This window comes from Chiloscyllium plagiosum, unplaced genomic scaffold (genome assembly GCF_037043375.1).
Source record: "Chiloscyllium plagiosum isolate Xiang-an unplaced genomic scaffold, Cpla_swu_hap1 HiC_scaffold_12, whole genome shotgun sequence".
Lineage (NCBI taxonomy): Eukaryota > Metazoa > Chordata > Chondrichthyes > Orectolobiformes > Hemiscylliidae > Chiloscyllium > Chiloscyllium plagiosum.
The window spans coordinates 55,806,666-55,833,093 of NW_028270150.1; the positions used below are offsets into that span (position 1 = coordinate 55,806,666).

Sequence of the window (26,428 nt, forward strand, 5' to 3'; positions counted from 1 at the left end):
CTTCTTTTCCCACAATTGGGTGTTTCCATGTTATGTAGCTTTAACAATGGAGAGGTAAATCACAGGGAGTGCCATCAATATTCTGCTTTGAAATCCTGGCAGATGTGAAAAATTTCTAATATTCCAAAAAGTTGCTTTAATTTAGGTGATCTTTGAATACATTTTCAATTTTCTAATTATCACTTTAACTATTTCATCAAAACAGAGTCAATAATCACACTGAGTGCCAGGAATAGAAATAGCCAATGTCATTTAAACATACACACCCTTTACAAATAACACATTCCTTATTAGCAATAGAAAATAAGCCATCAAAGACAGAGCAGCTTAGAGATTGTTTGTTCAGGGCAATTGGATGTTGGCCTCAATTGTGCAGGCAGCAGCAAAACAAGAGTGCTCACTGCAGTCCTCACTTGCAGAGGGATTTTCCCTATGTCTCTGTCAAATCAAGGAGACATCTCAGCACGTAGCGTCAGACATCTCAGCAAGCATTTAGGCAGCCAATCAAGTTGAGTTATGCACAGGAAACAAAGTATGTGTGTTTTTACATAATTGTGGAGAAATTTGACATTTCACAAATAAACAATTAGGTTTTCAAGGCTAGTAAAGCTATTCATTGGTAACATGATCACAGGTCAGAACCACAAAACACTGTAGACATTTTACTCTGTAATTACAAGATGTGTTTTTTTAAACCAGGACCGATACAGTCAAACATAGCTGCAGATGTAAATTAAGTGGATGTCTGAATAGAGACACCGAAGGAACACAGCACCTAAACAGAAACTTCAAACAGACTGGATTGTGATCTCTTGTCTCTTTAAAAATAATGAAGGGTCACAAACCCCTGCTCATCAGCAGTCCATCTTCTGCAAATTATATCCAAACTGCAGAGATAATTTGTGATTTTACCTTTGAAGATGACAGTTAAAAGGGCAGTTAGAACTCTATTGAGTGTAATCATAGAACTCAATACTTTTGTCTATACCATCCTAGGTTCTAGTGTTAGAATGCTGTGAAGGTCACAGAAAAAGAACTATCCCCTAGTTACTTCTGTGTTGTAGGTAAAGACTGTCTCTCACTCCAAGTGTTGTCAACCAGTTAAAAAGACAGGATAATGAAGAATTCTCTGTCAGCCTGAATGACGTAAGGACTCACAACCACAGCATCTTGACCAATCCACGGAAATAAAGGTTATGAAACTGATTCTCAAACAATCCACATCAATGCTACAGTTGACCTCTACTACAGTGGCACAATATTCAATTACCCATTCTTTTCAATTCAGAGATAGATCCATATATCTTTTTCTTAACTTTTATCTTTTTTAATCTTATTTCTAAACTGTGAGTCTGTGTGTTTCATTACCTATTCCTCTCACATTTATGCACCTTGTGGTAATTCAAGAAAGTCTGGTTAAATCAGCTCCTTTTAAAATACTCAGGATTATATTCAGCACAGACTGGTTGGACTGAAGGGTCTGCTTTTGTGTTGTATGGCTCTATGACACTATCAGTTAATCTGGTTTTGGGAGAAAGCTATCCAGAAAGAAATGTATCCTCTTAAAATTAACCTCATCGTAACCAAGTGAGGGGATGGGTGAATAACCAAGAGGAGCCAGTTCATCTTTCCTCATGCAGGAGCTTAACAATTTAAGGTATCCTGCCTGGAACTGTAATAAAATTCAGTAACCTTGTCTGTGATTTGATTATGACATAAGTAATTATGAAATTGTAATAAATGAGGCTATTAAAACCCAATTAACACCCTATTCAGCAAAATGCAACATTTTCCAGTTTTTTACAGCATGACAAATAATGTTACAATGGAATTTTTCATCAACTATAAGGGTAAATAGCAGTCTCCCAAAACTTTACAGTACATCATGCAGAGGAGGATATTCTCACTGACAGAAAGTTCTGGATTTCAGCACTAGTCTGTACACTTCCAAACTTTCTGTCAGTTGCAGTGGCACCATAAAAGGTAGCATTGGTAGAAGATTAGCTAACTAATAGAAGACAGAGATGGAAAAAGGAGTCTTTTTCAGGATGGCAATCTGCAATTAGTGGAGTACTACAGGATCAGTGCTGGGGCCACAATTATTTACAATATATATTAATGATTTGAATGAGGAAAATCAGTGTACTTTTATCAAATTTGCAGAAGACACAAAAACAGACAGGAAGGCAAATAGTGAGGGATGACACAAAGAGCCGACAGAGCAACACAGTCAGGTTAAGTGAATGGGCAAAAACTCAGCAGATGGAATATAATGTGAGCTTATACACTTTGGCAGGAAAAGCAGAGGAGGAGGATATTACTTAAATGGAGAAAGACTGCAGAAAGTGACACAGGAGAGATTTCGGAGTTCTCATGCATGGATCATGAAAAGCTAGCATCCAAGTTCAGCAGGTAATAGTGAAGACAAATATAATGTTGGCCTTTATTTCACAGGGAATGCAGTATAACAATAAGGAAGTTTTGCTAAAACAAAGCACTAGTCAGACCATGGCTAGAATACTATGAACAGTTCTGTGCCCCTTATCTCAGTAAAGATACTCTGGCTTTAGATGCAGTCTGGAGAAGGCTCACTAAGCTGCTCCGTAGAAAAGGTTGGGTCTGCTGGAATTGGAACTTAGGTAAATGAGAAGCACCTTATTGAAACATTCAAGATTCCTTGGGGATTTGGCAGGATAGATGCAGATTGATTATTTTCCCTTGTGGGAGTCCAGGACCAGATGACATAATCTCAGAATAATGGGTTGCAGATTTAAGACAGAGATGAAGAGGAATTTCTTCTCTCAAAGGGTATGAACCTGTGGAATTCTTTACCATAAGGGTTGAGTTATGAAGTTTATTCAAAATTGAGATAGATGTTTAATCAGTGAGGGTAACAAGGGTTATGGAGAAAAGACAGGAAATTGGAGTTGACGGTTATAGGATCAGGATTCGCAGATCGCAGGCTGATTGCAGGATCAGCCATGTTTTCATTGAATGGTAGAACAGACTTGATGGGTTGAATGGCTTATGGCCTACTCCTGCCCCTACATCTTATGTTAACAGAATACAGACAATTTTGCCATTCATTACTGCAGCATTATCTGGGCCAGAAAAACTCAATTCCATGTGAGTGCAATTAGCAAGGTCAGGTGGGTTCCACATGGTCCCAGTGATCCTTTTCCCATTCACTATGTGGTATTCCTGTCCATATCTCACATTCACAGCAGCACTACCAGTCAAATTGAATCAGAAGTGCTGCAACATCAGGAATAGCTTACAGTAAGTCAGGTACATAAACTACAAAGAAACTTGGGAGAGGAAAGGGAAATTAAAGTCTGGGTTGTATTTAGAGAAGACAGAGTTGTGTGAAAGGGTACTTTGAGGAGTAGGGAATGACAAAAATTCTTCTTGAAGGGGGAAAGCATGGACTTCTGGGCAGACATAGAGCAGGGCAATAATTTAGTGCGGAAGCCAAGACAGAGTAATGCTCTACATTAGAGGGTTGATACATCACTGAACAGCTGCAGGTCAGCCACACCTCTAGCGTGTCAGCCAATGTGCATTATGCACATTAATGTCAATGACATAGGCAGAAAGAGGGCTGTGATCCTACAGTCAGAATTTAGAAATTGCTAGCAGGACAGGGAGAAATATGCAGCTGGTCAGGATCATAGGAAAGATGACTGGGAAACGCTTATAGCAAGTTGGAATCACTGTGAAATAGTCCGGGAACACAGTGAAACCTGTCCAGATTATAGGCAAGCTGACTGGAAGGAATGCAAAGAAGATTGAGGTCACTGTGAAAATGACTGGGAGGAGTTTGCGGTAATTCAGAATCAATACATCACAGACGAAGAGGAGTGCAGAAGGTCAAGATCATTGTGAAGCAGGCCAGGAGGAGGACTGTAAAATAGATCAGGATAATTATGAAGCAGACCGGAAGTATCAGCTGGTCATGACAACTGTGAAGCACACTGGAAGGCAGTGAAACAGGTCTGAGTCACTGTGACACTCTTTGACTCTGAGTCACTGTGAAGCAGACTTGTAGGAGTCTGCAGCAGATTGGGATCACTGTGAAGTAAATCAAGAGCACTGCAAAAGAGGCCAGGATCTGGAAGCACTGTGAAAACAGGTCCAGGTTACAGTGAAACTGATCAGGAGGAGAGGGAAGCTGATCATTATCACTGTGAAGCAAATCAAGAGACAGCAAAGGAAATCAGGAATGCTGTGAAGCAGACTGGGAGGATTGAACAGCAGTTTGGGATTACTGTGAAACACACTGGGAGGACTGAGAAGGACATAAAAATCACTGTGAAGCGGAATGGGTTACAGTGAAACAGGTCAGGGTTACTGAGCAGATTGGTGGGTCTGTGAAACAGGTTAGGATCTCTGTGAAGCAGCAATCGATAGAAACCTCCCATTGATGGCCTGACTGAGACCCACGTGGCACAGATTTAAAATTGTTTTTAGAAGGAAGCAGTGTAATATGAAGAAAAACCTTTTCATGCAGTGAGTAGTTAGGGTCTGGAATGCACTTCCTAATAGCGTAGTTGTCGCAGAACCAACTAAAGCTAAGGATATTCAATCATTAGATAAAAAGAAAAGAAAAGAAAATGCAGGGCTACAGGGAAAAGGGAGGGGAGTGCCATTAGGTGAACTGTTCCTTCACAGGGATAGTAGAAACAAGTTTATAATTTAGAGTATGAAGATATTCATATGTCCATGAATAGAAACACACGATACATTGTCATAACACAAAATATGTACATTTTGAGATTGTTATAAATCAAATGAACTTTAATTCCCAATTCTATTTCACTACAGTAAATCAAAAAATTCAAAGAAATTATGTTTACGCCAAGTCTAATTTGAAAGATGAAAATAATCTTTCAGGACATCACAAGTTGAAACACAATGAAATTCTATGCTGTTTCTGCGCTGTATGCAATAGATCAGACCATATCTTACAACAATCTCATTTAATCAAGATGTTTTAAATCTTGGTGCAATGGAAAAGTGGAGAAAGAAATAGGAGAGAGAATAACTTCATATTGCCAATGTATTGTCCTGGTAAGCATTGGGGAATTCACCATAACAAATTTCTTTCCCCTTTCTACAAAGGTTTTTCATGGAATGAATGGGCCTTAAAACTCAATTTGCAAAATAGATGAGTCATAAAGAACATACTTTTCTCATTCAAAAGTATTGGTAACAATGGCATAATTTCACAATAACCAAACTGGTTGGTTGAGGATACTCTATCAGTGTTACCACATTCAATTATAACACATTGCAGAAAATAGGATAATACATGATTTGCTTGAGGTGTGCCCATCCCTTAACTTGACAGTTCAACACTGGTCTTGTGGAGCCAGATAAATAGTATTGGGAAAGAATACTTAACTCTAAATGTCTCATTGTTACAACATTATGGATTGAAATCAATGCTATGTGTTTCACAACCCCATAATCACAAGATATATCCAGATAAGTTGATGAAAACGTTGATGAAAAAGTTGTGAAGGGTCACTGGATCTGAAATGTTAACTCTGCTTTCTCTCCACAGATACTGCCAGACCTGCTGTGTTTTTCCAGTCATCTGTTCCTGTCCCTGATTTCCAGCATCCACAATCTTTGGGTTTTTTTTAATTCAAATTCACTTTAGTTCATCCATTTCAACAGAAAGCACTACTGATCCCGGAGAAGTGTCTAACTAGTGTTGGAATGGTTCAACAATTTTGTCCCTTCCTTGCCCAGAAATCTAAAACAAGTGCTGATGCGACTAACAATTAAAATTCCACATCAGGATGTTGTTTAAGCCTTGCTGCATTTGGACATGGGCAACTTCATGATCGGATGCTGCAAATTGTACAATCATTATGAAATATTCCCACATTGGATCTTAGCATGGGGACTTGGCCATTGATGAAGCAGACTGAGGAAATCCTGCAGTGATGTCCGGCAACTAAGGCAGACAACCATCCTCCTTTATTCCAGCTATGACTCCAACCAGTGGAGAGACTTCCACCTGATTCCCGTTGACTCCAGTTTTACTAGGGCTCCTTAATGCCACAGCTTGGTCAAACGTCAAGGGTAGTTACTCTCATGTCACCCTCACTTTTGGAGTTCAGCTCTTTTGCAAATGTTTAGATCAAGTTTGTAATAAGGTAAAGATCTTCACTACGTGAAGCATCTCTTCACAACATCAGTCCTACATCCACCAGATACTAAGCCTGTAGCCTAGACACAATTGAGATACCTTGGAAAGCTAAGTCCTGGCGTTCCTACACAGACAATGAGAGCTGCACTGGACTTTCGATGGATGCACCCTACTCTAATTTAAATGAAAAATGGGATAGGAAACGTCCATCCAAAAAGCTTGATCTGCAGCACACTTGAGTCAAGAGTAGAAAAATTGGCGAGGGATCAGCTATTACATGATTTCTGCTCATAATCAAAAGGGCAAGTTGGGATAATAAAAACAGGACTAATTGTCCACAGAGGCACAGCAGGGAAGTATTGGAAGTGTTGCAGCACTGAGATTTCATAGATACATAGTGGTTACATTTACAACTAATGGTCATCCTCCAGGAAAAGTAAAAGTGTAATCTGCACAAAGAAGCTTCTGATCTATGCAGTCAACTCAGAGGTTCCTTGTACCTATGGCATGAACGTGTTACCTGTTCTCAGCATAAGAAAAGCAATGCATGTTGCACGTTCATTTCAGTGCAGTGGCCTTGGTAGAATTTAATGGTGGGCTGAGGCAGACAGGTTGCCAAGGCCTCACCTGACACACTGTGGCAGTGCCATCCACAGAATTCTGTGGGTTCTCCTATCTGCAGACTCGCCAATTGGGGACTGCTAAATTCTGCCAAGGCTGCTATACGGGAAAGAAAATGCAACTTTCAGCAATGCATTGCACTTCACACACTGAGATCAGCCCTCTTGAGGCACTGAAATGACCAGTAGATGGACATTTCAGTGTTGAGCCAGGTGGGAGGACCATCACAGAGTGAAACCTGGCAACTTACTCTTCTCATGCTGTAAGGCTGGAAAGAATGGTGGGGGCACCCACATAGCAGCTCCTTTTCTTATAGTATTGTGTGCATGCCTACACTCCAAAGACAGCAGTGGTTCAAAAGCAATTAGAGATTGGCAATAAATGCCAATGATGCCCACACCCAGTGAAAAAGTACAGAAACCTTAATTTTTAAAAATTCCACATAATACTCTTAAGATACCTTATTATGAGCATATATCTATTATCATTCCTTCAACTAATTTAATACTCAGTAGTCGGAATGTACATTTGAGTCAATACCAAAAGTAGTAAGTTGCACTACTATAAAGGAATCTATGAAGCCATGAATAGAAGATAAGGATTTGATTTCAGAGAGGATGGGAAAAAACTGGAAAAAGCAAAGTATGATATTCACCCACCCACCACCCTGCACCAAAACAAGTTCTTATTTTATAAACACAGAGCACTGGAGAAACTTAGCAGGCCTGGCAGCATCTGTGGAGAGAGAAACAGAGTTAACATTGAGTCCCGTATAACTGTTCTTCAGAACTTATTTGACAACTAACTGTCTCCTGTGAACTGATAAAAGTCTTCTTTATCATTCTTTTATTCATGTGTCGCCTCTCAGAATCAAAGTAAACTACACAAACCATTGAAGGTGGCATTCAATGACTCAGCAGGTTGGAAAGGTGGCTAATAAAATTTATAAATCGGGGTACAGAGTACAAAGGCAAGTTCGCTATCATAAACCTGTATAAAACACTGGTTTAACCTCAACTGGCGTATGGTGGTAAGGTTTTAGTACCACACTTCAGGATGATATGAAGGCATTGCAGAGGCTGCAGAAGAATACTTCCAGGGATGAGTAACTTCAGTTATGTGGATAGATTAGAGAAGCTAGGGCTGTCCTTTAGAAGGTTATGAGGTGATTTGAAAGAGGCACTTAAAATGCTGGAGGTCTAGACAGAGCAGATAAAGAGAAACTGTTCCCATTGACAGAAGGATTGAAAGCCAGGATACAGATTCAAGTTGGTTGGCACACAAGAAGTAATGATGATTTGAGGAAACCTTTCTCCATAGTTTGTGTGCAATTCTGGTCTCCTTCCTATTGGAAATATGTTGTGAAACTTTGAAGGGTTCAGAAAAGATTTACAAGGATGTTGCCAGGGTTGGAGGATCTCAGCTACAGGAAGAGGCTGAACAGGCTGGGGCTGTTTTCCCTGGAGTGTCGGAGGCTGAGGGGTGACCTTATAGAGGTTTACAAAATTATGAGGGGCATGGATAGGATAAATAGGCAAAGTCTTTTCTCTGGAGTCGGGGAGTCCAGAACTAGAGGGCATAAGTTTAGGGTGAGAGGGGAAAGATATAAAAGAGACCTAAGGGGCAACTTTTTCACATAGAGGGTGGTACGTGTATGGAATGAGCTGCCAGAGGATGTGGTGGAGGCTGGTACAATTGCAACATTTAAGAGGCATTTGGATGGGTATATGAATAGGAAGGGTTTGGAGGGATATGGGCCGGGTGCTGGCAGGTGGGACTAGATTGGTTTGGGATATCTGGTCGGCATGGACGGGTTGGACTGAAGGGTCTGTTTCCATGCTGTACATCTCTATGACTCTATCTGGAATACTTTGCCCTGAGACTGTGGTGCAGGCAATTTAATTGTGGTTTTTAAATAAGAATTTGATAAATATCTGCGTAAAATGACTGCAGGTTTACAAGAAAAGACAGCAGAGTGGAATTAGGTGAATCACACTTACAAACAACAGACACAGGCAAGATGGACCACATGGACTCCTTCTACACTTTAACCATTCTGGAAAACACTCCACAAGTAAAGATTAGATATAAACTTACAATTCAAAACATAGCCCAATCCCTGAAACTATTTTCTGAATGAACAAAAGTATTCCCTTGCAACGAAAAGCAAAAGAAAGTTGACTTCCTGTGCATAAAGTTTACACCATTGATTAATGTAACCATGTTCTTACCACCATGCTCCAGCAGGGCCGTAATAATCGCCAAAGAGTGGAAGACAGGACAGAATGAAAGGCACACCCCACGCTGCAACATAATATGCACTGCAAGAAATAATGCAAGGAGAATAAAATTAATTCTGACAAACAATGACTGGTAAAATAAACTTATTACTGACATGGCTGGAAAATTGATTGAGAAGCAGGCGACACCAAGTAGGGGTAATGGGTAGGTACTCAAATTTGCAGGATGTGACCAATGATGTCCCTTAAGGATCGTGTTAGGGCCTCAATTATTCACATTATTTATTAACAACTTAGATAATGGCATAGAAAGTCATATTTGCAAATGTGCTGATGACACTAAGTTAAGTAGCATTGCAGGCACTGTAAATTATAGCATAAAAGCATATTGATAGACTAACTGGAGTTCGGAGGCAGATGGAGTACAATGTACCTTATCCATTTTCAACCAATTGAGGATAGATCAGGGTACTTCCTCGATGATGTAAAAGTTAAATACACAGGATATCCAAAGACACTTGAGAGTTCAGGTGCATAGATCTTTAAAATGTCACCAACACATGCAGAAAATAATGAAGAAAGCGAATGCAATGCTGGTCTTTATATCTGGAGGACTGCAGTACAAGGACACAGAGGTTATGCTGCAGTTATACAAAACTCTGGATAGATCCCACTGGGAGTACAGTGAGCAGATCTGGGCATCGCACCTTAGGAAGGATATATTGGCTTTGGAAGGAGCACCACGTAGGTTTACACGAATGATACCTGGACTTCAGGGGTTAAGTTATGAGGAGAAATTATATAAACGAGGCTAGTTTTCTCCAGAATTTAGAAGGTTAAGGAGTGTTCTGACTGAACAGGAAGAGACAGGGTTCCTAAAGATAATTTATTTCTACTGGTTGCGGATTCTAGAACTAGGAGGCATAGCCTGAGAATTAGGGACAGACCGTTCGAGAAAGATGTTAGGAAGCACTTCTATACTCAAAGGGTAGATGTTTGGAACTCTCTTCCACAGATGGCAGTGGATGCTGGATCAGCTTTGTTAGGGTCAAGTCTGAGGTAGACATTTAATATGGGTAAAAGGCAGGTTTATGGAGTTAAGCCACAGATCAGCCACGATCTCATTGAATGGTGGAACAGGCTCAAGGGGCTGAATGGCCTACTCCCATTCCTATGTCCTTGTGTCATACACTTTGAATTGGGTATACATTGACCCTCAAAATGGTGACACTCAATCCTGGTGCATAGCTTTGTTTGATGGAGTGATATTTCTGGACATCAGTGCATTTGATTAACAGTGTTTCCAATTTTGTGTCCAACTGCAGAATCTAAATTTTGTAACTATAGTTATTGATTCAGGATGAATTGTGAAAATTGTAGAACATTTCTGGAAAATAATTTGAAAATAGTGTCCAATAGTACACATATTTATTTTCCTTTCTTTATTTGGAACATAATTTTTACATTGAATTTTTATTTGTTTTCCCAGTTTGAAAGTTTGATTAGAAACATTAAACTGAAAATTAAAAGTAAATTATTAAATCAGTAATATTCTTCAGCATTCTAAATACAGAGCTAAATAACTGTTAGCAATATCATGATGAAGAATACAGAGAAAGACCATTTCCACCAGTCTGTGAAGAACAGATGCAGTGTTATATATTACAATAAGGTTCTAGTACTAAATTTCAAAGAGCTTCTGACCACAGTTAGAGTCACAAGAATTTTCTGGCATTCTCATGCCATTCAGTTTAACAACAAACTATGAAACAATAGACATGGAGAAGTGTGGCTAGTGAAGGCTGTGGCTAAAGCCTGCTCATTCAGTAAAAACATCTTACTGCAGGAAGTGCAGTCAAAAGCGTGTAGGATACTCAACTGCTAGTACCATCATCTATTAAATCCCACATCCAATCTGTTTAGGTCAACTATGGGAAAAGCCATAAAGCAAAATCCAACTTTGTAAAAAGTTTACTGTCAGCTTGTAGGTGGAATGAATACAATGAGTGAATTTGACCAAAAAGCAGCTAAGTGTCTATTTTTGGTGCATTTCATGGAACTTTTCTCTCTGTGAGAGTTAGCAAGTATTTTCACACCACCTTTCTAAACCTGCTGCATACCTCTGCACCAGGGCCCCATGGCACCCAAATGACATACTCTCACACTCACCACAGGTGGGACGACTGGCCACTGCTGGGACCTCCCAGGATTCCTGATGCCAGTGCCAAAAATGTGTTGCTGGAAAAGCGCAGCAGGTCAGGCAGCATCCAAGGAACAGGAGAATCGATGTTTTGGGCATAAGCCCTTCTAGAGGAAAGGGCTGAAGAAGGGCTTCCTGAAGAAGGGCTTATGCCCGAAACGTCGATTCTCCTGTTCCTTGGATGCTGCCTGACCTGCTGCTCTTTTCCAGCAACACATTTTCAGCTCTGATCTCCAGCATCTGCAGTCCTCACTTTCTCCCTGATGCCAGTGCTGGCAGTTCACTGTTGTTTTGCAAAGGTTCCTGTCAGTTACCTCAGATATGTCAGAGGGAAACCAGCACCCCTCTTTGCCAACTGGGACCTGGAGGGTCTAGTGAACAGGGGGAGTGTGTGATCGCCGTCCATGGGACTGTACCCTGAGACGTTGGTATTTGGGGTGTAAGACAGCGGGTCAGAGCAGCAAGGTGGGAATTGTCATGTTTAGATTCTATTCAAAAGGTACGAGAATGGGAAGCAGCATATCAATGAGGCACAATGATATAATAATTAGGGTATTAATACATATCATGTATAAGTAGACATCTTGCTGCTCACTTGTGAGAATCACACCTGGCTGTTCAACAGTTGTTTGGAAATTGCACAATTTTGCTCTTGACATTAGAAGCCCCTTACTGCCAATCTCATGTGATCCGTCCAATTTTCTCATCAAGGCCCTTGTCATTCAGTTGCTGGGAAGCTTCCACCCGATATATAGGTATTTGTTATCTCTCAGTGTCAGGGTAGCTAAATGCCAAGCTCTTTGCGACAGTGCTTCATTCGTTTCTCTAAATGGAGCAGCAGAGACAGCTCCAGTGAAGCGTAATAATACCCTGTGCAAAATAACACCAAATTCAACTCTCAAAAGTTTACTTTGAAATGGTCATGCCTTGGAATGGAGGAAGGTGATCGGGAGACATGTATGTTGCTTTGTCATTAAGGTAGTTCATGTGATCGTCACCATCTTATTAAGTGTGCTTTGCACCCACTGAGAAATGACAGGAAAGGGACCATCCAAACTGAATAGTTTATTCACGACAAAAGATATGGCCCTCACTTTCTGCTGATGAATCTCTAGAAGAGATTAACTCAGATGTGTTTGGAGCATTGATAACATCATCCATTATGTATACTCCAATTATGTTGATCCCTCTTTCTGTGACCTACTTTTTTAATCTGGGATTGCATTTGCAAAACAGGTGCAGAACACACACAATGCCTTATGATCTCTTTGAAGGCAGTGTCTTGCAGAAGCATTACTGATGGTCTTCCTTTGTTCTTCTTATAGATTTTTCCAAGATAAAGAAAAACCCAGTGCAAGCAGAATCAAAGAGTCTGGAGCTTCTCAGCAGGATGCATCAAGTATCCCAGGGGCCCAGCAATGAGAATAAATATCAACACCCCAGAGAAAGTAGCTGCTAGCTTGGAGGAACACATCACCCGGGATTTCTCACTTGCAAGTGAGATGTGAAGGAGCAGACGTGAAATTGGAAAGATGTAATTGGGCTGAATGCTCCCAATATGTAATGGCTGCATGGGCAAAGGAGTGGAATCTACTAACTTGTTTTTGGACATAAATGAATGTAGGAATAGAAGGCATTTTCCACATCTTTGAATCTGTGATGACCAGATTGCAGCAGTGTTTAAAGGCCATGTGACTGCATTTCTTCAATATTAATGTAATCATACAAGGGATTTCACAAAACCAACAGTAGCTCTGTGAAAGTGCCTTTCTCACAGCCATCTGTAAAGCAGTCCCAAAACACAGGAAAATATTCATGCGCTGTGACTGATGCTGCTCTCATAGTTAAGATTGATCAACACAGACACCTACCAACAATGTGGCACATTGCCTAGGTACATTCTCACCATATTAAAACCAAAGCACAACACCTCAAACCAGGTCATTTACTGCTTCCTCCCAATCAGAAGTAAAATAATGGACACTGACGCATTCATAACTCATTCATCGACAATTCAGGTTGATCCAAAATCACTTCATTGCCTTCATTTACATATGAATATATGAGTATCATGCCAAAGCAGAGGGCAGGCTATCTGCTCAAGACATCAGCATTCAACCAAATATTGCACAAATAGGTTGAGGAAATGTGCAGAGCAAAAAGAATCATCAAAACATTAAAACTGCAGGTTTATACATGGATCTCACTGTAAAAGTACAGTTTGTCAATTGCATGATGTGCCCATTTTGAAAGTAGATTTCAATCACAATCTTTTAAACAGGGATTCTCTCATAGTGAATCCCTATCCTTTTTGAAAGTTTGAATGGCCTCTCATTGTCTTGTTAAACAGGGACTTAAATTCTGGTTAATTGCTATGGCTGCAAATATCAGGTTTGATCTCCCTACAACCATCATTCATTGTTTTTAGATCTCCAAATGATGGAGCTATGGCAGACTGCAGCAGGATAAAAGCATAATTGTTGCTCCCTTAACCAGCAGAGCAATGTGCATCATTTAAATTTTCAATTTTTGTGTGAAGATTTGTAGCTCAGGTGCCGGTTATAATTATTGTGGATATGTTTTCCGAGCTGGGAATTTGGTTTGCAGACGTTTCATCCCTTTTCTAGGTGAAATCCTCAGTACTGTGGAGCCTCCTGTTCAATTTTTATGACCAAAAAGCACCTACAAAACAATTTACTATCCAACTGTCAGACTGTTAGTTGAAACACTGATGAGTTATGGGTTTCCTCAATAATTCTTGGCACCATTCAGAATTGTTAGCCAGTAAAGGTTTTGTGCTCTCTCTAACATTAGATTCTCTTCGACACTTGAAAATTGATACAGGCGTTTCCCTTGGCAAACATGACATCAGTCATCTTGTATTAGAGATGTGTATTATAGATAGGTTAATCTGGCAAATGATCCTAAGATCCCGTTATTTAATGCTGCTGTGACCTTCACAGCTAAAGGGAGAGCCACCATGGTCCTTGGAGAAAGTCCAACTGCATTAGGAAGGCAGTTTGGTCACTGTTTTGGCAACAACTAGCATCTTGCCCAATATCCAGGCAGGAAAGCTGGGGTTTATAAAGATACATCATTGGGTAATGACAGGACTGAATATTTTGTCTAAATAAAACTGAAACCACACAAAAGATTAATTTATCTCTGGAGGGAATGAATAGTTTACATGTCAAATGTGTCTCTTTTTTACATGAACACACTTGACATATAGAAGATGTTGAAGGTGGCCTATTGTGGACAAACTGTTCTCCTATCATTTTTGTTTGCCCTTTGTGTGCTTTTGTTTCAGGTATCCAGCATTGGCAGTATTTTTATTTGCACTTATTTGGTTTAAGGTATAACTTGTCCTGAAAATTCTGATCCCCATAGGAGTTTGTCCACAGCAAGCTCATGTAGTGCAATGAGAATATTTCAAATTAAATAGTTACAACTTGTATTCAAACAACAGTACGAACTGGGACAGATATGTGTTGATTAACAATTTTAAAACTTTAATAACATGGCAGAAAGGCACATACTAAATATTCCACATCATATGCTAAATTAGGTAGATTAATATGCACCATCAAAATACAAACAAATTTTATCTTAGGGATTAAGTTAAAGCAAACTGAATATGCCTAGATGTTACATGTCTGTTTTAAATGGGTATGGTGAATTGTGAAATACTGCATACCTTATTTTAATAATGATTCAATTTAATGCAAGGTTCTGTGTGCTGCAACAATGATCACGCCCAACAAAACATATCAAGCTACATGTCAGACACAAGATCATTTAATGACTAATGCCCTCCATAAACATAGCTAGTGGAACTGCATAAAATTGTAATGTAAGACAGAATAAAACACAAAAACATTTAAAAATAACTATTTCCAATTTAATTTTGAAAAGAAATGATCATCTAACAAGTCCTCACTTGTTAAAAAAAATGGAATTAAACCACATTTAAATTAAACGCTGCTACTGAAAAAGAATTTTTAAGTTCCTATTTCATAGAGTCATAGAGGTCTACAGTACAGAACATGGCCCTTCAGCCCCACTGAATCTACGCCAGTCAGAATCAACCACCTAACTATTCTAATCCCATGATCCAATACTTCACCCATAACCTTGTATGTCTTGGCATCACAAGTGTACATTTACATTAGCTTCTCCAAGTACTTCGAATCTTATTGTTAATCTGTCATTAATATGGCAACAGACTCCTTTCGTGATATTATCTGGCTATCAACAAAAGAGCAGGTAGGCAGTTAAGTTCCGATCAAATGTAGATTTTTTTTTAATCAAGTGTCAAAATCATTCCATTAAAAAAACAAGAACCATTTAAGTCACGGTTGAAAAGATGACAGCACAGGCTGACAGGCCATTTTATAACACTTTGACTACATGACTGTGTTTTCTTTCCATGGAGAAAGTATTGTGATGTGTATGAGCATGTACACAAGGTTGATTGATATAAAGAGAGAAAGTGAGGACTGCAGATGCTGGAGATCAGAGTCGAGTGTATGGTGCTAGAAAAGCACAGCAGGTCACGTAGCATCCGAGGAGCAGGAGAATCAATGTTTTGGGCATAAGCCCGTTATCAGGAATCACTGATTGATGTAAAGGTCAACTTATATTTAAAAGACAAATTTCAACAATGAATCACCACACTGAAAATATAATACAGCAATTAATAGGGACAGCTGAAAGTGTGAAACCATTTTACACCTAACTTCCAGAATGTTCCAGAGTCCTCTGAAGATTTTCCATTTTCTTGACAAACTCAAATCTGATGTGCTTTTAATGAGCTTCCAAAACACTGCCACCATCTAAAAATTAAAATGAGGAACCCCAAATGAGGAGCAGCAGTGGGAATGTATTATGTACATCAGTCATTCTGGATCTGCAAAAACCCCAGAGGAAAATGGCATAGGTGAGGAAAATCAGATTTCTTCCCAAAGCGAACATTAAGTGTGGTCTTTTGTCAAAGCCAAGCAACTCCATGGAGCTGAGATGCATTTCTCAATGAGTATTGGGCCAGTCGAGTTAAATGTGAAGTTGACATTCACCTTTAACAGATGTGATTCTATTTGATGTGACTGATTCTATCAGTTTCTCTCCCACCGTCAGCCAATGTATCACTTACAAAAAGTACAATATTTTCTGTGCCACTGATGACTAACTCTGCATATCAGACAGCATAAAGCAGCTTGTATGTATGTATAAATCGCCTCCTCCATGACTTCTACAGAAATAAGTTTTTGGCTGCAATAAGTAATTGTGGGAACAAAGGAATGCAAAATATCCATAATACCCCATTTCGATAATGTGTCACCTGAGCCTAGATTCAAAAACAGAATACAATGTTCGATATCTGTATTCCTCTATTCGTTGTCCTTGTGAAATTAAATCGCTGAATATTCTAAAACTGTAGATGCTATCAGTTTTGATCATTTTTCTCAGAAGTCTATTCTAAACCATCGCCCTATGTATGCAGCAAACATATCAATTTTCTTTAAGAACTGTAGATAATAATATTAACAATTAGTGGGTGTAGCAATGATGAATCACACCAAATTAGCATCGTTTTATCCTACTGGCCTTTCCAAGAACTTACAACACCCACATAAGGGCATAAAACTCAAAGTCAAACACAGGATTTAAGATTAAGCTTTGTGCTGGCAAGACAAGCAGGAGTCTGACCTTCAGATGCATTATAGGGGATGGGGAGGTGGGGGTAGAATTACATAGATGCTGTTTGAGGAGGCAATCCCATGCTTTAGGGCAAGGTACTTCCATCTGGTCTCTGTCTGAGATAGGATAGTGTGCCTGAATGTGAGGCACATACAGCAATCTAAAGCTAGAAATGGAGGAGCTCCAGACCTTTCAATCATCCAACAAATTTGAAGTTTTTGCAAAGTGTGTGGATTAGAGCAGGGTCTACAGGAAGGATAAGCAAACTGACAATGACATCATTGTTTGGGGAACCATTTAATTGGAGGGGTGGCAAGTTAAAAGGAATATGGTTGTAGGAGGGTGTGGTAAAGTTAGGATGATAGATACTGTTTCCTGCACTCAAGAGTGAAACTTCTGAAGACTGTATTGCCTGATCGGTGTCAAGGTTAAGGAAATCCTGTCAAGCATGCAGTGAGAGAGGAAAGATCCAGTTGTCATGGTCCTCATGTGTGCCAATGATATAATTAGGACTAAGTAAAAGGTCACGCTGAGGAATTATGAGCAGCAAGCAATGAAATTAAAAAAGGTGAATCACAAAGATAATAATCTCAGCATTACTACCTGAACCATGAATAAATTGGCATAGGGAAATAAGATAAAGAGTTGAATGCGTGATTCAGAGATTTTATGCGGAAGTAGTAGGTTTTAATTCATGGGAGTCAAGAGTGCGGTGCTGGAAAAGTACAACAGGTCAGGCAGCATCCGAGGAGCAGGAAAATCAACGTTTCAGGCAAAAGCCCTTCATCAGGAATGGGACATTGGTATCTGTATTAGGGAAAGAGGGAGATTTTACACTGAACTGTGCTAGGATCAGTATAGCAGTGGTCACCTCCATAGTCTCAGAGGACCATAGGGCTGCTCTCATTAGAGAGAGAGTTGGAGCCAACTGGTGGTGGTTTAACCAGAGGGCCACCATGTCATGGGTGAGCAGTGAAGCCAAGAAGGTGATCTTAGCTGGCTGTGGGAACCTGTGCCGCTGGTATCACTCTGCATTGCAAACCAGTTGTCCAACCAACTGAGCTAACTGACTCACTAGGGAACAGTGAGTAAGTAAATTATACAACAAGGGCTGTGGAGAATCCTTTAACTAATCTGGGTTGGGGTGGGTTCCAGGAGGAGGGTTCAAATGAGAGGAGACTTAGAAAGTTAGAAAGAAAGGATGAAACAACAGTGCAGGGACATTATGGATGTATTATGGACATCCTTTTCAGAGCAGCAGGCAGTTGATGGGTGGGCTACCGCAGGATTCAGTGCTGAGATCCCAGCTGTTCACAATATACATTAACAATTTGGGCAAAACATTTGAATGCAATATCTCCAAATTTGCAGATGACACTAAGCTGGGTGGCAGTGTGTGCTGTGAGGACGATATTAGAGGCTTCAGGGTTTCTTGGACAGGCTGACTGAGTGGGCAAATGCTTGGTAACTGCAATATAATGTGGATAAATGTGAGGTTACCCACTTTGGTCCGAAAAACAGGAAAGCAGGTTATGATCGGAATGGTGACATTTTCAGAAAAGGTAAGGTACAAGACCTGGGTGTCATGGTGGAAGAGTCGCTGAAGGTTGGCATGCAGGTGGTGAGGAAAGCTAATGACACGCTGACCTTCATAGTGAAAGGATTTGCGTATCTGAATAGGGATGTCTTACTGCAGTTATACAGGGCCTTGATGGGGCCACTCCTTGAGTATTGTGTGCAGTTTTAGTCTCTTCTAGTCAAGGTGGTGGTAAAGTAGGATGCTCCTTCTGTTTCTTTCTCTTCTATTCCCTCTTTGGTCTCTCGGCAGTTCTCAGCCTGGTTTCTCATTGGCTCATGGCGGGAATCCGCCTGGTCTTGGTCTGGTCTTGCAGCAGCTCTAAGCCTGGTTTCTTGTCGGCTCAAGGCAGTTGCCCGCATGGTCTCTCAGCGGCTCCCGTGACAGGTCACAGCCTTGTCTCTTGTCAGCTCCTGGCAGTATTTAAGCTCGGCGTGTGAGTGGGTCCCACCCAGGCATGTTCCTGAGGCATCGGGGAGATCAGAGAGACGGCAGTGTCAGCAACAGTATCTGTGACAGCAGGTTCGAAAACAGACAGCAGATCATGATAAGCGGAGGACCAGCAAAGACTGTTGAACTTTTAATTTATTCCTTATTTTCCTTGTTTAAACTACGAAAGACATTAATGTAAACGATAACCTATTCCTTTAATTTCCTCCTATTCTATGAAGTAATGCGTAACTTTTTTACACCTGTTTCTCTTACTACTTTGTACCTAAGATGTTTTTATGCCTAGGTACTTTGATACCTAAGATGATGCTGTGTGTGGCAAAATTATACATTTTTCACAGTATTCCTGTACATGAGTATATGTGATGATAAAATATAAAAAAATCTAAATCTAGTCTGAGGAAGAACATTCTTGCTTTTGAGGGAATCCAACGAAGGTTCACCGATTTCTGGGATGGCAGGACTGACATAAGATCAACTGGGCTTGTACTCGCTGAAATTTAGGAGAATGAGGGGGAATCTTATTGAAACATAAAATTCTGATGGAACTAGACAGGCTAGGTGCAGAAAGAATGTTCCCGATGTTGGGGAAGTCCAGAACCAGGGTTCACAGTCTAAAAATACGGGGTAAGCCATTCAGGACTGAGATGAGGAAGGATTTCTTCACTCAGAGAGTTGTGAACCTGTGGAATTCTCTACCACAGAAAGCTGTTGAGGATGGTTCATTAGATATATTCACGAGGGAGCTGGACATGGCCCTTGCAGCTAAAAGGATCAGACAGAAAGTGGGAATGGGATAATGAAATTACATGATCAGCCCATGATCGTACTGAGTGATGGTGCAGGTTCGAAGGACTGAATGGCCTACTCCTGTACCTATTTTCCACGTTTTTATGTTTCTATTATGTAAGCACAGTGTGACAGGATAGGGCATGAATGAGGCTTGGACCAGGAATGAAGCCTCAGGCTGCAAAATTGGGCGGCACGGTGGCACAGTGGTTAGCACTGCTGCCTCACAGCGCCAGAGACCTGGGTTCAATTCCCGCCTCAGGCGACCGACTGTGTGGAGTTTGCACGTTCTCCCCGTGTCTGCGTGGGTTTCCTCCGGGTGCTCCGGTTTCCTCCCACAGTCCAAAGATGTGCAGGTCAGGTGAATTGGCCATGCTAAATTGCCCGTAGTGTGAGGTAAGGGGTACATGTAGGGGTATGGGTGGGTTGCGCTTCGGCGGGGCGGTGTGGACTTGTTGGGCCGAAGGGCCTGTTTCCACACTGTAAGTAATCTAATCTAAAAAAAAAAATTTGTTATAAACTGCATTACAATTACCATGGTCATTATCAAGAAAAAGTTTCAGGGCTGTGCCTCTCCACCATTTGCCACAGACTCTATGGCATCCATTTATTTCAATTTTATCTAATAGCTCATTCTTGCCAAAGCCAATGTTATCACCTGCTTTGGCAAAGTTTAACAGCAAATGAAGTTCCATTTTTGATCTATGTATCACTGAATCAATATTTTTCCCCATGTGTAATTAATTAACTTAAAATGATCACTCACATCTGTACATTTGGGCTGTATATGAGCTTTCATTTCTCACTCCATTAGGTAAGGTTAGGAAAGAGGTGAAACTGTCCATTTGGCAGGAAAGAAGCATATTATCTAAAAGGTGGGAGTACACAAAACTTTGAGATACAGAGAGACCTGGGTGTCCCCAATGCATGAATCATGAAAGGTTAGTGTGCAGGTACAGCATGTAGTTAGGAAAGCTAATAGAATGTTACTTATTGCAAAGGGAAATGAACATAACAGTAGAGGGAAAAAGTGAGGACTGCAGATGCTGGAGATCTCATTCCTGATGAAGGGCTCATGCCTGAAACGTCGACTCTCCTGCTCCTTGGATGTTGTCTGACCAGTTGTCCTTTTCCAGCACCACACTTTTCAACCATATAAGTAGAGAGGTATTGTTTCAATTACAAAGGGCATTGGTGGGACGTTATCAGTATATTGCTTCCTTTAAGGAAGGAAATAAATGTGTTGGAGGGAGTTTACTAGATTAATACCTGGAATAAATGGGTTGTCTTATGAGGAAGGTTTGGACAGCACAGGCTTGTATCTGCTGAGGTTTAGAAGAGTAAGTTGTGACTTGATTGAAAATATTAAATCCTGAGGAGTCTTGACAGGTATATGTGGAAAGGATGTTTCCTCTTATGAAGAACCAGGGGTCACCCATTTAAAACAGAGACTGGACAAAAAAGTGCTTCTTTTAATGGTCATGAAACTTTGGAACCTTCTTCCTGAAAGGGTTGTGGAAACAGTGTCCTTGAATATTTTTTAGAAGTGAAAAGTTATCAGTGATAGATAAGAACATGGATTTGAGGTTACAATCAGATCAGTCATGATTTTAGTGAATGGCAGAACAGGCTCAATGGGCTGAGTGGCCTTTTCCTGTTCCTGATTAATGTGTTTGTACACATGTGTTATCAGGTTGCACCCGGAACAGCCCGCATATGATCTGTTCAAATCAAATACGGTAGTTGTTTTGACTGGATAGGTTAGTTACCATTTCCTGTTCCTTCCTCTTTTATACCAAATCTACAAACTGCTGTTTCAGAATATGTACAAGTCTGCACTGGGAAACTTGATGGAGAAGGAACATTATTAATTTTCTCATAACATTCAGGTTGAAAAGTTTTACTGGTGACTGCCTGACGTCGAACTAGACTATCTGCAACCTTGGTACCATATTCAACACTTTCAAGTGTCCACACCATGACTAAGACCATGTATTTTCACCTCTGCAACATAACTCAATTCCATTCCAGCAAATCATCTGCTGACAAAGCCCTCATTCTCCCTTTGCCTACAACAGAATTGGGAATATGTATGAGATTTGATCCATTCAGACCAGTCAAAAAGTTGATCAAATGTACAAACATTTGATCCTTGTCCAAAATTTTAAAACTGACTGACTTTTTTAACACTAACATCGCTTAGCTACTGCCTCTGAACGGTCTGCGTTAGATGGCAGAGTTAAAATTACCCAGTCAAGACAAAAGGATCGAAACACCACAAATGTTGTTCGGGCATCTTAACCTCAGTCTACAATCGGAACAGCTACAAGGAGATTTACAATGAAAACTGAGCAATGCCGCGTCACCCAGCTAAAACTGCAAAGCCAAGGCTGCAGCTAGAGTTCAGATACAATGAGAGGAGAGGGACAGGTGCTCTGGCTCTGAAAACTGGAACTGAAATTATACGTCCAGAACAAAAAAAATGAACCAATGAGAAACTGCTCCGGGTATCCCTCCCCCATCTCTAGCAACAAATTCCCTAATCTAGAACTGAGACTTGAGACTTCGAAAGACACTAAGCTTGTGTCTAAATTTAAAGAGGGGAAACCGGAATCTTTTTCGTCATCTCTGAAAAGGTAGCAGGGCAGCTAAGATATTCACAAGAAATGTGGACCCTCATGATTCGGAGTCAATTACCAGGACTCGTCAAGCGGTTTATTCCAGGCTAATGCTTGAAATGTGCCGATGTTATGAACGGATTGAGGCTCCCATCCTTACAGCATATGAACTGGCAGCATATTACCAGCAATTTAGGAGCCATGCAGAGATAGCTGCAGTTTAAAAAGGCAAAGGAAGACTGGTGCATCCAATCTGTAAAGATTCAGAGCACCCAAGACGTATTACACAAGCAGATATTGATGGAAAAAGATAAAAATGCCTAGACCCCAGCCTGAAAATGCACAATCCTCACAGCCGTTGTTGTAGTAGTTATAAACTCAGCCATAGGCCTGGAAATCCAAGGGGAACAATCCTTTACAGCCCATCCCCATTGGCACTGACCGACAAGCAGGACAAATAGAAGAAATTTCCATCCCAGAGGGTGCAGAACAAACAAAAACCAAGAAGAACTGTGGATGCTGTAAATCAGGAACAAAAACACAAGTTACTAGAAAAGCTCAGCACGCCTGGCAGAATCTGTGAAGAAAAATCAGAGTTAACATTTTGGGTCCAGTTCGGAGGGTTACCGGACCTGAAACGTTAACTCTGAATTTTTCTTCACGGATTCTGCCAGGTGTGCTGAGCTTTCCCAGCAACTTCTGTTTTTGTTGTTGGTGCAGAACAAACCTTCTTGCAGCCCACCAGGAGCCAGCATGCTCTCATTGCAATAAAATCGATCACTTCAAAACTGGAGGCAAGAAGCCAAAGGCAAGTTCATTGGTCTTGGACAACTCCAGTGGATCAGTTCACAGAAGGATGAAGCAGCATAGGGTGCAGCAGAACCAACAGGGAACTCCTGTTGCAGAGCCCTGCCACTTGGGAGAGTTTGCCCGATGTGTGGATAGCCCAGGCAAACTCCCACAAAGCTCTAGTCCTCATGAGAATAATGCCTTCCGAGAAAGCCAGCTAGTCTATTGCTTTACTCAAAGATTGCTGGACTTCAGAATCCCTCACACCATGGAGGAATGTAAACACTCCCCCAGGTCTGCTTTGAAAGCCATGGCCCAGATCCAGAGTCTGCGTGGGAGATGTGCGAGTGTACCTCTGCACTGAGTAGACCTGAGTGTTCCACAAGCTTTAGCTGAAAATGGACATATGCTGTCCACATGAGATACAAGTTTAACTAGAAATTGAAACATTTACTGAATTAAACACATTGTACATTCCACAAAAACACTTAAATTCAACACTGAATAACTCTCCAGTTCCCTTTCTTCTGTTTTCCACTTGCAATTTCTCCCAGTGTTTTACTTTCACATCTCTCAGAATTTCTGACAGTATTGTCTATTTACAGAATTACTTGGTTGTACAAGTTGTCATGTCACTCCGTGATCCACCTCTTTTTCTACTATACATTTTGATGTATGATTGGTGATGAGAAATTGCTCATCAACCAAATTTGAAATGCGCATGTTTGAAACTATTGAAGCTTCTGATTTGTCTCACTGTCTGGGAAAAATCCCAAATGAAACAGAATTTCTGAAAATGTCACTCAGTGTGGGTCTAAAAGGGGAAATGTTAATACTGTTCAGTGGCAGTAGTCACATGTTTTTTTTCCTCAGTGCTATTTACCTTCTACACCATGAGAAAACCAATTGCTGAGGTAGATCTTTGTACGAATGGAGGCATCTACACCACATCAGTGCAAAACGTAAGGCTCAAGCAATTGCAGGCATCTTCAGCCAGAAGTACTGATTGACTAATCCGTCTCTGACTCCCCCCAAAGTCTACAGGATCACAGATGCCATTATTCAGCCAAATCAATTTACTCAATTTGATTTCAAGGAACCACTCATTGCACATGATGCTGCAAAGGTTATGAGCCCTACCAACACTGAAGTAATAGTACAGAAAACTGGTGATTCAGATCCAGATGCGACCTTAGTTAAGCTGTTCAGTACAGCCAGAACACAAGCACCTCCCATACCCTGCGGGAAAAAGGAGGACAAATTCAACCTGGCTAATTACAGCCCCAACACCCTGCTCTTGTTCATCAGCAACCTGATGGATGATCTCCTTCATTGCATTATCAAATAGCATCTGCTTTCAATAGCTGCTCATTGGCAAATCAGGTCACATCCCACTGGGACCTTTTTGCTCTATACTCCATTACCCCAAATATGGACAGAAAAAAGGTGAGCTCCAGCTGTGGAATGAAAGAGCCTGCTCATGACACCAAGGTGACATTTGACCAAGTGTGATGTTAACAGACCTTAGCACAACTGCAGACAATGAGAAGTAGGAGAAAGTTTTCCACTGCTTGATGTTATATCTCGCAGAAAGGAAGATGGCCATGGTTGTTGGAGGTCATTCATCCCACGACATCTCTGCAGGAGTTCCTCAGGGTACTGTCCTAGGCCCTACCATCTTCAGCTGCTTCATCAATTACCTTTCCTCCACCATAACGTCAGAAGTGAGATGTTTACTGATGACTGCACATTTCACAGCACCATTCATCACTCCTCAGATACTGAAGCAAGTATGTGCCCACATGCTGAGGGATCGGGACAATATCCAAGTTCAAGCTAAGACATAGCAAGTAACATTTGCACTAGACAAGTGCTAAGCAATAACCACCTCTAACAAGACAGAATCTAACTACCACCCCTTGACATTAAATGGCATTACCATCACTGAATCTCCCAATTTCAACTTCCAGGGGTGACCATTGACCATAAACTGAACTGGATGAATAATACGAATACTGTGGTTACAAAAGCAGGTCAAAGGTTAGGAATCCTACAGACTGTAATTCACCTCCTGACTCCCCAAAGCCTGTGCACTAACTACAAGAGAAAAATCAGGACTGTGAAGGACCATCTTACCGATTGCTTGAATGATTGCAGAGCCAACATCACTTTAATAAGCTCCATGCCATAAAGGGTGAAGCAGTCGGATTGACTGACATCTCATCCATATGCACTCCCACCACTAATGCACATTAGAAACAGTGCGCACTATCTACAAGATGCTCTGCAGCAGTTCACAACGTCTCCTATGACAACATCTTCCAAATCTGCAACCTCTACCACTTAGAAGGACAAGAGCAGCAAATACCAGCTGCAAGTCCCCCTCCAAGTCAGTTATTGTCCAGATTTGGAATTATATCACTGTTCTTTTAGTCATGATGTGGAGGAGCTGGTGTTGCACTGGGGTGGACAAAGTTAAAAAACACACACCAGGTTATGGTCCAACAGGTTTATTTGGAAGCACTAGCTTTCGGAGCGCTGCTCCTTCATCAGGTAGCTGCGGAGCAGGACCATAAGACACCAAATTTACAGCAAAAGATTAGTGTCATGCAACTGAAATGATATGTTGAACAAACCTAGATTGCTGTTAAGTCTTTCATCTTTTAGAATGGGGTTGCCAGATTCGGTTCATTCCTGAAGAAGGGCCTGTGCCCGAAACGTCGAATCTCCTGTTCCCTGGATGCTGCCTGACCTGCTGTGCTGTTCCAGCAATAAAGTTTCAACTTTGATCTCCAGCATCTGCAGACCTCACTTTCTCCTCAGTAATATGTAAATCCCAGAATTTCTTTTAAGTCACATTCGAGATAACTTAAGATTTTATTTTAAAAAGGTGATATCTCAGCCCAGACAATGCACTAAAGGTGTGAAGTTAGAGTCTGTCTGTATCTCAATCTTGAGTCAGACTGGTTCTATTTCCAAAGTACAATTTATAAAATATTACGTGGATTGACTGCCTGCAGATTGTGTGCTTTTTGAGCAAAATAGAATATATCTGCAAATGCAAATTCACCCCATAGACTTATACGTGAGTGTGTGAGTGTGAGTGAGAGTGAGCGTGAGAGAGTGCACATTTGCATGTGTGCAGACTTGGTAAAGTGCGTGTGCGATTGTGATGGAGTATAAGCCTGTGAAAGGGTGTGTGCATGGGTGTGAGTGAGGGGAGCATATGTGTGCGTGTATGAGAGAGAGCGTTAGTACAAGAGAGGGTCGACGTGAGTGTGAGAT

At 40.9% G+C, this 26,428-nt stretch overlaps 1 protein-coding gene across 4 annotated transcripts in view; it reads right to left on the reverse strand.

Annotated features, from left to right (window-relative positions):
- LOC122555131 (cyclic AMP receptor-like protein A) overlaps window positions 1-26,428 on the reverse strand; it is a 214,513-nt gene that overhangs the window by 79,542 nt on the left and 108,543 nt on the right. For all 4 annotated transcript variants that reach the window (XM_043700836.2, XM_043700837.2, XM_087992845.1 and 1 more), the window contains one exon: window positions 9,013-9,102. In XM_043700836.2, coding sequence (XP_043556771.1) covers window positions 9,013-9,102 — 90 coding nt within the window. The remainder of the gene's footprint in view (window positions 1-9,012; window positions 9,103-26,428) is intronic.